The following is a 14,905-nucleotide window of genomic DNA, read 5'->3' as shown; positions in this document are numbered from 1 at the left end:
GTAATACACTCTATAGTAAATCACTTCTTTTCTTCACCTTAAAAGTACGAAAATGAGCTTTGGAGAACTCCTATTTCAATTAAGCCCTGATGCTAAGAAAATAGTTAGAGGGATAGAAGCCCTAAACCAGAAAATAATAAATACAGAATATGCGGTCATATTCAATGAAATATATATATATATATATATATATATATATATATATATATATATATATATATATGCACAGACTACCCTATTCCAGTAGCTGAAGTTTAGAACTTTTTAGACACAACCCACCAGGAGACTCGAACACTGGCCAACAAGGTGGCAGTTGCATGCTGTATCCACTACGCTATACTTCAAAGCCATAAGAGAGGTAGGAATTCTGGGGTATTTAACCAACCAGAAATTCCAATCCTCTCCCAGGCGATGAGATAGTGTGGGACCTCGGATGCTCTTTCATCGGTTCCTGTTATATGGGAAAACTCAGTGCCAAATGCTTAATGCACAGACTACCCTATTCCAGTAGCTGAAGTTTAGAACTTTTTAGACACTCAACCCACCAGGAGACTCGAACACTGGCCAACAAGGTGGCAGTTGCATGCTGTATCCACTACGCTATACTTCAAAGCCATAAGAGAGGTAGGAATTCTGGGGTATTTAACCAACCAGAAATTCCAATCCTCTCCCAGGCGATGAGATAGTGTGGGACCTCGGATGCTCTTTCATCGGTTCCTGTTATATGGGAAAACTCAGTGCCAAATGCTTAATGCACAGACTACCCTATTCCAGTAGCTGAAGTTTAGAACTTTTTAGACACTCAACCCACCAGGAGACTCGAACACTGGCCAACAAGGTGGCAGTTGCATGCTGTATCCACTACGCTATACTTCAAAGCCATAAGAGAGGTAGGAATTCTGGGGTATTTAACCAACCAGAAATTCCAATCCTCTCCCAGGCGATGAGATAGTGTGGGACCTCGGATGCTCTTTCATCGGTTCCTGTTATATGGGAAAACTCAGTGCCAAATGCTTAATGCACAGACTACCCTATTCCAGTAGCTGAAGTTTAGAACTTTTTAGACACTCAACCCACCAGGAGACTCGAACACTGGCCAACAAGGTGGCAGTTGCATGCTGTATCCACTACGCTATACTTCAAAGCCATAAGAGAGGTAGGAATTCTGGGGTATTTAACCAACCAGAAATTCCAATCCTCTCCCAGGCGATGAGATAGTGTGGGACCTCGGATGCTCTTTCATCGGTTCCTGTTATATGGGAAAACTCAGTGCCAAATGCTTAATGCACAGACTACCCTATTCCAGTAGCTGAAGTTTAGAACTTTTTAGACACTCAACCCACCAGGAGACTCGAACACTGGCCAACAAGGTGGCAGTTGCATGCTGTATCCACTACGCTATACTTCAAAGCCATAAGAGAGGTAGGAATTCTGGGGTATTTAACCAACCAGAAATTCCAATCCTCTCCCAGGCGATGAGATAGTGTTGGACCTCGGATGCTCTTTCATCGGTTCCTGTTATATGGGAAAACTCAGTGCCAAATGCTTAATGCACAGACTACCCTATTCCAGTAGCTGAAGTTTAGAACTTTTTAGACACTCAACCCACCAGGAGACTCGAACACTGGCCAACAAGGTGGCAGTTGCATGCTGTATCCACTACGCTATACTTCAAAGCCATAAGAGAGGTAGGAATTCTGGGGTATTTAACCAACCAGAAATTCCAATCCTCTCCCAGGCGATGAAATAGTGTGGGACCTCGGATGCTCTTTCATCGGTTCCTGTTATATGGGAAAACTCAGTGCCAAATGCTTAATGCACAGACTACCCTATTCCAGTAGCTGAAGTTTAGAACTTTTTAGACACTCAACCCACCAGGAGACTCGAACACTGGCCAACAAGGTGGCAGTTGCATGCTGTATCCACTACGCTATACTTCAAAGCCATAAGAGAGGTAGGAATTCTGGGGTATTTAACCAACCAGAAATTCCAATCCTCTCCCAGGCGATGAGATAGTGTGGGACCTCGGATGCTCTTTCATCGGTTCCTGTTATATGGGAAAACTCAGTGCCAAATGCTTAATGCACAGACTACCCTATTCCAGTAGCTGAAGTTTAGAACTTTTTAGACACTCAACCCACCAGGAGACTCGAACACTGGCCAACAAGGTGGCAGTTGCATGCTGTATCCACTACGCTATACTTCAAAGCCATAAGAGAGGTAGGAATTCTGGGGTATTTAACCAACCAGAAATTCCAATCCTCTCCCAGGCGATGAGATAGTGTGGGACCTCGGATGCTCTTTCATCGGTTCCTGTTATATGGGAAAACTCAGTGCCAAATGCTTAATGCACAGACTACCCTATTCCAGTAGCTGAAGTTTAGAACTTTTTAGACACTCAACCCACCAGGAGACTCGAACACTGGCCAACAAGGTGGCAGTTGCATGCTGTATCCACTACGCTATACTTCAAAGCCATAAGAGAGGTAGGAATTCTGGGGTATTTAACCAACCAGAAATTCCAATCCTCTCCCAGGCGATGAGATAGTGTGGGACCTCGGATGCTCTTTCATCGGTTCCTGTTATATGGGAAAACTCAGTGCCAAATGCTTAATGCACAGACTACCCTATTCCAGTAGCTGAAGTTTAGAACTTTTTAGACACTCAACCCACCAGGAGACTCGAACACTGGCCAACAAGGTGGCAGTTGCATGCTGTATCCACTACGCTATACTTCAAAGCCATAAGAGAGGTAGGAATTCTGGGGTATTTAACCAACCAGAAATTCCAATCCTCTCCCAGGCGATGAGATAGTGTGGGACCTCGGATGCTCTTTCATCGGTTCCTGTTATATGGGAAAACTCAGTGCCAAATGCTTAATGCACAGACTACCCTATTCCAGTAGCTGAAGTTTAGAACTTTTTAGACACTCAACCCACCAGGAGACTCGAACACTGGCCAACAAGGTGGCAGTTGCATGCTGTATCCACTACGCTATACTTCAAAGCCATAAGAGAGGTAGGAATTCTGGGGTATTTAACCAACCAGAAATTCCAATCCTCTCCCAGGCGATGAGATAGTGTGGGACCTCGGATGCTCTTTCATCGGTTCCTGTTATATGGGAAAACTCAGTGCCAAATGCTTAATGCACAGACTACCCTATTCCAGTAGCTGAAGTTTAGAACTTTTTAGACACTCAACCCACCAGGAGACTCGAACACTGGCCAACAAGGTGGCAGTTGCATGCTGTATCCACTACGCTATACTTCAAAGCCATAAGAGAGGTAGGAATTCTGGGGTATTTAACCAACCAGAAATTCCAATCCTCTCCCAGGCGATGAGATAGTGTGGGACCTCGGATGCTCTTTCATCGGTTCCTGTTATATGGGAAAACTCAGTGCCAAATGCTTAATGCACAGACTACCCTATTCCAGTAGCTGAAGTTTAGAACTTTTTAGACACTCAACCCACCAGGAGACTCGAACACTGGCCAACAAGGTGGCAGTTGCATGCTGTATCCACTACGCTATACTTCAAAGCCATAAGAGAGGTAGGAATTCTGGGGTATTTAACCAACCAGAAATTCCAATCCTCTCCCAGGCGATGAGATAGTGTGGGACCTCGGATGCTCTTTCATCGGTTCCTGTTATATGGGAAAACTCAGTGCCAAATGCTTAATGCACAGACTACCCTATTCCAGTAGCTGAAGTTTAGAACTTTTTAGACACTCAACCCACCAGGAGACTCGAACACTGGCCAACAAGGTGGCAGTTGCATGCTGTATCCACTACGCTATACTTCAAAGCCATAAGAGAGGTAGGAATTCTGGGGTATTTAACCAACCAGAAATTCCAATCCTCTCCCAGGCGATGAGATAGTGTGGTTAAATACCCCAGAATTCCTACCTCTCTTATGGCTTTGAAGTATAGCGTAGTGGATACAGCATGCAACTGCCACCTTGTTGGCCAGTGTTCGAGTCTCCTGGTGGGTTGAGTGTCTAAAAAGTTCTAAACTTCAGCTACTGGAATAGGGTAGTCTGTGCATTAAGCATTTGGCACTGAGTTTTCCCATATAACAGGAACCGATGAAAGAGCATCCGAGGTCCCACACTATCTCATCGCCTGGGAGAGGATTGGAATTTCTGGTTGGTTAAATACCCCAGAATTCCTACCTCTCTTATGGCTTTGAAGTATAGCGTAGTGGATACAGCATGCAACTGCCACCTTGTTGGCCAGTGTTCGAGTCTCCTGGTGGGTTGAGTGTCTAAAAAGTTCTAAACTTCAGCTACTGGAATAGGGTAGTCTGTGCATTAAGCATTTGGCACTGAGTTTTCCCATATAACAGGAACCGATGAAAGAGCATCCGAGGTCCCACACTATCTCATCGCCTGGGAGAGGATTGGAATTTCTGGTTGGTTAAATACCCCAGAATTCCTACCTCTCTTATGGCTTTGAAGTATAGCGTAGTGGATACAGCATGCAACTGCCACCTTGTTGGCCAGTGTTCGAGTCTCCTGGTGGGTTGAGTGTCTAAAAAGTTCTAAACTTCAGCTACTGGAATAGGGTAGTCTGTGCATTAAGCATTTGGCACTGAGTTTTCCCATATAACAGGAACCGATGAAAGAGCATCCGAGGTCCCACACTATCTCATCGCCTGGGAGAGGATTGGAATTTCTGGTTGGTTAAATACCCCAGAATTCCTACCTCTCTTATGGCTTTGAAGTATAGCGTAGTGGATACAGCATGCAACTGCCACCTTGTTGGCCAGTGTTCGAGTCTCCTGGTGGGTTGAGTGTCTAAAAAGTTCTAAACTTCAGCTACTGGAATAGGGTAGTCTGTGCATTAAGCATTTGGCACTGAGTTTTCCCATATAACAGGAACCGATGAAAGAGCATCCGAGGTCCCACACTATCTCATCGCCTGGGAGAGGATTGGAATTTCTGGTTGGTTAAATACCCCAGAATTCCTACCTCTCTTATGGCTTTGAAGTATAGCGTAGTGGATACAGCATGCAACTGCCACCTTGTTGGCCAGTGTTCGAGTCTCCTGGTGGGTTGAGTGTCTAAAAAGTTCTAAACTTCAGCTACTGGAATAGGGTAGTCTGTGCATTAAGCATTTGGCACTGAGTTTTCCCATATAACAGGAACCGATGAAAGAGCATCCGAGGTCCCACACTATCTCATCGCCTGGGAGAGGATTGGAATTTCTGGTTGGTTAAATACCCCAGAATTCCTACCTCTCTTATGGCTTTGAAGTATAGCGTAGTGGATACAGCATGCAACTGCCACCTTGTTGGCCAGTGTTCGAGTCTCCTGGTGGGTTGAGTGTGTAAAAAATATATATATATATATATATATATATATATATATATATATATATATATATATATATATATATATATATATATAATATATATATATATATATATATATATATATATATATATGCAAAATTAGGCCTAGAAAAATTATGGTTTGTTTTTACTTATATTTGTTATTTACTCCTTAAATTAATAGTAAATAGCCTGGTGTAATGGTGGTCTTTAGTTCTCTCGACCAAAACGTTACTTAAAGTACTATCGCCTCAGGAGTCTGCGTTGCTAAAAACAATGTGTCATCTCCTTGTCTGTGTCACACTCACACTCACATTCCATAAATGTTTACCTTAACACTGACAACATTTATATAGAGATGCAAGTAAAACATCCTGACTACTCACCGCCTTAAGTTCCTCAGTGATTGCCTGCTCCAGTTTGAACCTTGGGAAGTAAAGATCTACTTTCTCCTCTTTCAGGTTGGTGAGGGCGTGGCGGAGGGTGTCGTGGGAGAGGCGCCGCAACATGGCGTCCAGGGGCGTGGCGGAGTTGCCAGGGGCGACGCCGGGGGTGTTGTGAGGCAGCAACACCAACATGGACGCCGCCTTCCCCTTGTACGGCATCTCTAACACCGTCGCTCCCAGCTCACTCGAGACTCCTGCAACCACAGACCACTGTAACCAGTGTTCACTCTCAGGACTGTCACACTAGTCTACTGCAACCACAGTCAACTGTAACCAGTGTTCACTCTCAGGACTGTCACACTAGTCTACTGCAACCACAGTCCACTGTAACCAGTGTTCACTATCAGGGCTGTCACAATAGTCTCCTACAACCACAGTCCACTGTAACCGGTGTTCACTCTCAGGGCTGTCTAAATATTATATATATATATATATATATATATATATATATATATATATATATATATATATATATATATATATATATATATATATATATATATATACATGCATATGCATATGTGTATATACCCTTACCAAATCTGAATTTTTGAAGTTGGGTCATCATGTCAACAATGCTGTGTTGGCTCGGGGTGGTGAAGAACTTCTGCTTGGTTGTTTGGGTTAGGTTGAATTGATTCAACCAGAAACCTTTGAAGTAGACGGTGTTGACCAGCGCCATCAGTGTCGTGGCCACGTCGCTCTCTGTCACCACAGTTGGGATCTTGCCTCGCGTTGTTTTGTTCACGAACTGGTTGATTGTCGCAGCTGCTTTGGCCGCCTGTCAAAATAACGATAAGATTAAGCTCAGTGCCTTTACGTGACTCTTCAATCCATCACATTATAAGCTGACAATAGTTTCTACCGACCTTTCAAGGGGGAGAGTTAGAGAAGTAACATAAAGAAGTTCTTTGGATTTTAAGAAAAAAGTTTTCTGAATCCAATTTCAGAGGATTACAAGTTAACTGTTGTAGAGAATCTGAGCTCAGGTGTTCAGACAAGACCTTAGTGATGGTGCACAAGACACCATAAGACCACAGCTCAGGTGTTCAGACAAGACCTTAGTGATGGTGCACAAGACACCATAACATGGTGGTGACCACAGCTCAGGTGTTCAGACAAGACCTTAGTGATGGTGCACAAGACACCATAACATGGTGGTGACCACAGCTCAGGTGTTCAGACAAGACCTTAGTGATGGTGCACAAGACACCATAACATGGTGGTGACCACAGCTCAGGTGTTCAGACAAGACCTTAGTGATGGTGCACAAGATACCATAACATGGTGTCGTGTGTCATCACCATACCCTCCCCCTCATACCATCACCCTACCATCCCCCATCATACCATCACCCTACCCTCCCCCCTCATACCATCACCCTACCCTCCTCCTCATACCATCACCCTACCCTCCCCCATCAACCTACCCTTCCCCTCACACAATCACCCTACCCCCCTTCACACTATCACCCTACCCTCTCCCCCTCACAACATCACCCTCCCCTCCCCCTCACAACATCACCCTACCTTTCCCCTCACCCCGATCAACCTACCCTCCCCCTCACAACATCACCCTTCCCCTCACACCATCACCCTACCCTCACCCTCACACAATCACCCTACTCTCCCCCTTACACCATCACCCTCCCCTCCCCTCCTCCCCCCCCTCCCCTCCTCCCCCCCTCCCATCCACCACTCAACCCTCACCCTCACACAATCACCCTACCCTCTCGCCTCACACCACAACCCTACCCTACCCCTCACACTACCACCCTACCCTCCCCACCTCACACTATCTCCCTATCCTCCCCTCCCCCCTCACATCCACCACACTACCCTCCCTCTCACACCATCACCTTCCCCTTCCCCTGACGCCATAACCCTCCTTCCCCCACACTCCCTCTCCCTCTCCTTACCTCTCTCCCCTCACACCATCACCCTACCCTTCCACCTCACACCATCACCCTACCCTCCCCTCCCCTCCCATTACCCTCCCCCTCACACCGTCACCCTACCCTCTCCCCTCACTCCATCACCCTACCCTACCCCGTCATACCCATCACCCTTCCTTCCCCTCACACCATCACCCTACCCTCCCCCTCTCACCTATCACCCTACCCTCCCCCTCACACCTATCTCCCTACCATCCCCCTCACCCTCTTCACCCTACCCTCCCCCTCACCCCATCACCCTACCCTCCCCCTTCACACCCATCACTCTACCCTCCCCCTTCACACCCATCACCCTACCCTCCCCTGTCACCCTCATCATCCTACCCTCCCTCCTCCCCCCATTACCCTACTCTCCCCCCCCCCCTCACACCCAACACCCTACCCTGCCCTGTCACCTTCATCGCCCTACCTTTCCCACACCCTCATCATCCTACCCTCCCCCTCCCCCCCTCGCCCTACCCTCCCCCCCGCTCACACCCAACACCCTACCGTCCCCTCATCCCCTCCCCCCTCACCCTACCCTCCCCCCTCACACCCAACACCCTACCGTCCCCTCATACCCTCCCCCCCCTCACACCCAACACCCTACCGTCCCCTCATCCCCTAACCCGCATCACCCTACCCACCCCCTCACACTCCTTGACCGTGAGGACTACCTCCAGAAAACAGATGTCTTGCTCTCTGACTCCCGCACTTATGCCCACTGACTTCTAACCCTTTGGATCGCCTTAAAACTTCCTTTAACCGCAAACTAAGACAGCTCTCTAGTCTTTGTCCTCCTGACTTCGATCTCAATAAACGTTTCCGTGTCATCTGCCCTTCTCTTCCTTATTTTTAGGGTCTATCTAAGACTCATAAACCTGGTGTTCCTCTTCGTCCAATCATTTATTCACGGGGCTCTGTCAGCTATCCTCTTGCCTACTGGCTCGCTAAAACCCTGACGCCTTACCTTGGCACTTTTTCTCCTCCCCACCTTCATCACGCTCAGGACTTAATAGAAAGACTGCGCCTGTAGCCATCCTGTAAGATGCTTAGTCATGATGTCGACTCTCTGTTCACTAATGTTCCTCTCGATGACGTTCTCTCTTTCCTTAGAGAGAAGGCTACTGGGGTCCTTCTTCCTCTCCCGCTTCCCACTGACGTTTTCCTTAAACTCATTAGACTCTGTGTTGACTCTCCTTCTCTTTCAATGGTAAATATTACACTCAAACTCGGTGTCGCTATCGGTTCCCCTCTCTCCCCTGTTCTTGCCAATTTCTACATGGAATACTTCGAGACTGTTCTTCTACCTCGTCCTTCTGTTGATACTCGTCCCTCTCTCTGGCTTCGCTATGTTGATGACATTTTTTCTTTATCGCCTCATGACCTTCGTCTTTTCCAGCCTTTACTCGCCTCTCTTAACAATCAGGCTCCTTCCATCCATTTCAAAGTTGAATGGGAATCTAATTCCCTCCTTCCTTTCCTTGACGTTCACAGCTCTGTGTCCGGGTTCTCTTTCTCTGTCTACCGCAAACCCCTGCATAGCGGCATGTACATTCACTTCTTTTCCTACCATCCTCCTTCTGTTAAGAAAAGTGTCCTCGTCTCTCTCTTCCTCCGCGCTCTACGCATCAGCGACCCTCAGTTTCTTGATTCTGAAATTGCCTTTATCTACAAATCATTCTCTCGCCTTGGTTACCCTTTGTATTTTATATACTGTGCCTACTCTCAAGCTAATCGATATTTCTTTCATCCTAAACCTGCTTCCAACTCTAGTAGCACTGTGCTCTGCCTTCCCTTCATATCTGAACTCAAAACGTTTACTAATACCTTTCATCCTCTTGACATAATTCGCAGCAATCTAGTTCACACTGCTCCTTCTGCTTCTAATGTCGCTGGTGTCTAATCTATTTCCTGTTCGTCTTGTCCTCTCCAGTACTTAGGTGAAACTGGCCGTACACTTAATGACAGACTTAAAGAACACAAAGAAGTGTTAAGTCTGCAGACACAAACAATGCTCTCGTCTGTCATGTTTGGGATTCTTATCATTCTATTGACTGGTCTTCCTTCAAAATAATCTTTCCTGCCTCTACACAGACGCCGTCGTGTTGAATCGGCTCTGATACACAACATAACCAACATGAACTTGAGTCCTGGTTTTATTGCTGTTGACTCTCACCTTTCACAGTATATACTCAACTGCTCTAAACTTTCTAACAAGCGTGACCTAACGTAGGCTTACCCTTCCATTTATCTTAGTTTGTTTCTTTCTTTCTTTTCCTTGTTTTCTCTAACGATCCCTTTTTTTATTCCTTTATTATATTTTAATTATTTCTTAATCCTATATTTTTTAAGAATTATTTCTTATTCCTTTATTTTTTAAGAATTATTTCTTATTCCTTTATTATACTTTACCTTTCGTACCTTTTGCCTTGCTTTTTCCTCCTCTATGATTTCCTTCTCCTTATCTCTCTCTTGCCAATTTTTTCTCATCACAATCGACTTGAGAATGGTATATCTAGGATATCTTGAGATGATTTGAGGGCTTAGCGTCCCCGCCCTCAACCAGGCCTCCTTTTTGTTACATACCCCCAGGAAGCAGCCCGTAGCAGCTGGGCTGCAACAGGCCGTTTCTGGGGTATAGGGGCTCTGCGGGTACCTGGGCCCGTACCCAGCAGGTACGGGCCCAGGTACCTATTTACTGCTAGGTAACAGGAGCATCAGGGTGAAAGAAACTTTTTGCCCATTTATCTCCGCCTCCATCGGGGATCGAACCCGGAACCTCAGGACTATGAATCCGAAGCGCTATCCACTCATCTCTCTGGCGCCCGTACAGGACGGGCCGAAACGTCGTCTTCCCTTCACTTTCTAATGTGGGTTTGGTCAACATATTTCAGTCACGTTATTGTGACTCCTCGTCTGCACTCTAGAAGTTCTCTACCCTGCTGTAGCGCTGTTGACGAGGCTAGGAGAAACTCTTGAAGTGCTCTACCCTGTTGTCACACTGTTGACGAGGCCAGAAGATACTATAGAAGTACTCTACCCTGCTGTCACACTGTTGACGAGGCTAGGAGATACTCTTGAAGTGCTCTACCCTGCTGTCGCACTGTTAACGAGGCCAGGAGATACTGTAGAAGTACTCTACCCTGCTGTCACACTGGTAACGAGGACTTGAGGGACTCTTGAAGTACTCTACCCTGCTGTCACACTGGGGACGAGGCCTTGAGGGACTCTTTGAAGTACTCTACCCTGCTGTCACACTGGTGACGAGGCCTTGAGGGACTCGTGAAGTACTCTACCCTGCTGTCACACTAGTAACGAGGACTTGAGGGACTCTTGAAGTACTCTACCCTGCTGTCAAACTAGTAACGAGGACTTGAGGGACTCTTGAAGTTCTCTACCCTGCTGTCACACTGGGGACGAGACCAGGAGGCTTCATGTGAATTATAATATTTCACAAATAAATATAGACAGAAGGTGATATGCAGAAATAGACTGACCTGTGAGAAGTCGATATTCTCCACCTCTTTCTTAAGGACATCTCTGATGCAGTCCCGAAGAGGGATGCCGCTCTTCACATACACTTTGTTGGCCAAGTCTATCACATAGTCACTCGTGTTGCTCTGTCTCTCTGCGGTTCTGTAGGGGCATCTTAATTATTATATATAATACATGCATTTATAAACGCTCATAAATAACAAGTTAAAGAGGACTCAAATATTCAATTATACATATAATAATTAAGATGACAAGTAAGGAATGTGAGTGGACTCACAGATGGTCGAGGGCCCTGTAGGTAGCCAGAGTGGTTGAAGGGTCTCTGAGACGAAGGGTGTCCTGCAGCTGCTGACGAGTCCTGCCAGCAGACCCAAAGTAGGCCAGGACCAGGGCGGTCCACACGCTGTAGGGCGAGAAGAAAAAGTTTCCTGTGGCGGTGGGTGGATAGAGCTGCTTGAAGAGGTCCAAGCTGAAGGGGGTAATGTGGGCCAGGTCAGGTGGGGAGGTCACCACCAGCTTGTCATTGTTGGAGATACACTGAGGCCTCACCACACTCACCAGCGTCACCACCAACACTGCTGCACACCACAGCTTCCTCATACTGTGGGGAAGAGGACTGTAGCAGCGGTGCTCCACCAACACTGATGACTACTTTATTATATTACAAATACCACTATCTTATTGAATTAAATATTTATACAAGTAGAAGCTCGCAGTCGTGCGAGGAGAGTTGTGGTGTAATAGTTTTGTTGGTGATAGGTGGTGGTGATGGAGGGTGGGGGGGGGAGCGGGGTGCGGGGTGGTGGTGATGGATGGTAGTGATGGGTGCAGGTGATGGGGTGCTGGTAATGGACGGTGGTGATGGGTGGTGGTGATAGATGGTGGTAATGGGTGGTGGTGATGGGTGGTGGTGATGGGTAGTGGTGATGGGTGGTGGTGATGGGTGGTGGCGATGTGTGGTGGTGAGGCACTATACACTCACCCACTATACACACACACACACACACACACACATACCGGTGTTGGGTGGTGACTGTGATCAGTGGTACAGTAAATTAGTGAACTGTAACACAACGATACAGTGACTGACTCCAGAGCTTTGTGTAGATCTACTAGCACTTAGTGAATCACCAAGTGGGAGACAACGACGGATTATCATCGTCATCCATACATCGTCATTACTCATCTGGTTGTGTGAGCGGGAGGCAGACTGGTATGCACCACTCACTGGTCAACTAATCAGGTGTACAGATTGAGGTAAAATATTATCAAATTCTTGTTCATGATATCATATATATATTTAAAAATCTCAAAGTGGCTTATTTTAGGTAGAAGTTAACGCTTACGGGACCCCCCGTAACACACGCACGCACACACACGTACGTTTGCAAGCACACACGCACGCACACGCACGCACACTTGCTTGATCTGATATTTACCCTAAATGAGTCGGATATAAGGGAAGTTAAGTTGGAAGTCCCCTTGGGAATGAGTGATCATAGTGTATTGAGCTTTGAGTACCTGGTTGAGCTAGGAATTATCACCCCCCAAAAAAGAACTGGGAAACAAAGGGCTGGCGTACCGAAAGGGAAACTATGAGGAGATGAATAAATTCCTATGGGATATACATTTGGACACAGAACTCGGAACCAAGTCCGTACAAGACATGATGGACTATGTCACCCAAAAATGTCAGGAGGCTGTAAGCAGGTTTGTCCCAGCCCGACAGGAAAAAAACAGAGAAGCAAAGGAAGAATTCGTGGTTTAATAGGGAATGTATGAAAGCAAAGGAGCTGAACAAAAGGGCATGGAGGAACTCCCGTAATAACAGAACACCAGAAAGAGAGAGAGATACCAGAGAACCAGGAACGAGTATGTTAATGTGAGAAGAGCAGCTGAGTAAAGGTATGAAAATGATATAGCTAATAAAGCCAAGACTGAACCAAAGCTACTACACAGTCACATCAGGAGGAAGACAACCGTGAAGGAACAGGTGATGAAACTTAAGGTGGGCGAGGACAGGTACACAGAGAAAGACAAAGAGGTGTGTGAAGAACTCAACAAAAGGTTCCAAAAGGTCTTTACAATAGAACAGGGAGAAGTCACGGCGCTAGGAGAGGTGGCAGCAAACAAGGTGACCTTGGAGAGGTTCGAAATTACAAAAGATGAAGTCAAGAAACACCTATTGGAGCTGGATGTGAGAAAAGCTGTTGGGCCGGATGGAATCTCACCATGGGTATTGAAAGAGTGTGCAGGAGTACTTTGCTTGCCACTCTCCATAGTGTATAGTAGGTCACTGGAAACGGGAGACCTACCAGAAATATGGAAGACTGCTAATGTAGTACCAATATACAAAAAGGGTGACAGACAAGAGGCACTGAACTACAGGCTAGTGTCCTTAACTTGTATACCATGCAAGGTGATGGAGAAGATTGTGAGAAAAAACCTAGTAACACATAAGGAGAGAAGAGACTTCGTGACAACCCATCAACATGGGTTTAGGGAGGGTAAATCTTGCCTTACAGGCTTGATAGAATTCTACGATCAGATGACAAAGATTAAGCAAGAAAGAGAGGGATGGGCGTACTGCATTTTTTGGACTGTCGGAAAGCCTTTGACACAGTACCCCATAAAAGGTTGATGCATAAGCTGGAGAAACAGGCAGGAGTAACTGGTAGGACGCTCCAGTGGATAATGAGTACCTAAGCAACAGGAAGCAGAGAGTTACAGTGCGGGGTGAGACCTCAGAATGGCGTGAAGTCACCAGTGGAGTCCCACAGGGCTCTGTAAGTGGACGTATCCTGTTTCTGATATACGTAAATGATCTCCCAGAGGGTATAGATTCATTCCTCTCAATGTTTGTTGACGACGCCAAAATTATGAGAAGGATTAAGACAGAGGAGGACAGCTTGAGGCTTCAAGAAGACCTGGATAAGCTGCAGGAATGGTCGAACAAATGGTTGTTAGAGTTTAACCCAAGCAAATGTAATGTAATGAAGATAGGGGTAGGAAACAGGTGACCAGATACAAGGTATCATTTGGGAGATGAAATACTTCAAGAGTCAGAGAGAGAGAGAAAGATCTGGGGGTTGATATCACGCCAGACCTGTCCCCTGAAGCTCATATCAAGAGGATAACATCTGCAGCATATGCCAGGTTGGCTAACATAAGAACGGCCTTTAGAAACTTGTGCAAGGAATCTTTCAGAACATTATATACCACATATGTCAGACCAATCCTGGAGTATGCGGCTCCAGCATGGAGTCCATATCTAGTCAAGCATAAGACTAAGCTGGAAAAGGTTCAAAAGTTTGCCACCAGACAAGTACCCGAACTGAGAGAGCATGAGCTACGAGGAGAGACTACGGGAATTAAACCTCACGTCACTGGGAGACAGAAGAGTTAGGGGGGACATGATCATCACATACAAGATTCTCAATGGAATTGACTGGGTAGATAAAGAAAGACTATTTAACACAAGAGGCACACGCACTAGGGGACACAGGTGGAAATTGAGTGCCCAAATGAGCCAAAGAGACATTAGAAAGAATTGTTTCAGTGTCGGAGTAGTTGACAAATGGAATGCATTAGGAAGTGATATGGTGGAAGCTCCATATAAACAGCTTCAAGTGTAGATATGATAGAGCTCCGTAGACTCAGGAACCTGTACATTAGTTGATTGACAGTTGAGACACGA

At 46.2% G+C, this 14,905-nt stretch overlaps 1 protein-coding gene across 1 annotated transcript in view; it reads right to left on the bottom strand.

The window, feature by feature from the left end:
* LOC123751038 (leukocyte elastase inhibitor-like) overlaps positions 1 to 14,905 on the bottom strand; it is a 54,493-nt gene that overhangs the window by 25,854 nt on the left and 13,734 nt on the right. The window contains exons 2-5 of the mRNA XM_069323906.1: positions 11,486 to 11,809; positions 11,211 to 11,349; positions 6,315 to 6,558; positions 5,718 to 5,971 (exon numbers count right to left, since the gene is read on the bottom strand). Coding sequence (XP_069180007.1) covers positions 5,718 to 5,971; positions 6,315 to 6,558; positions 11,211 to 11,349; positions 11,486 to 11,808 — 960 coding nt within the window. The 5' untranslated portion in view covers position 11,809. The remainder of the gene's footprint in view (positions 1 to 5,717; positions 5,972 to 6,314; positions 6,559 to 11,210; positions 11,350 to 11,485; positions 11,810 to 14,905) is intronic.

Source organism: Procambarus clarkii, chromosome 13, assembly GCF_040958095.1.
Source record: "Procambarus clarkii isolate CNS0578487 chromosome 13, FALCON_Pclarkii_2.0, whole genome shotgun sequence".
NCBI classification, from domain to species: domain Eukaryota; kingdom Metazoa; phylum Arthropoda; class Malacostraca; order Decapoda; family Cambaridae; genus Procambarus; species Procambarus clarkii.
Note: the sequence above shows the minus strand (reverse complement) of the source record. Positions and strands in the feature narration are given on the sequence as shown.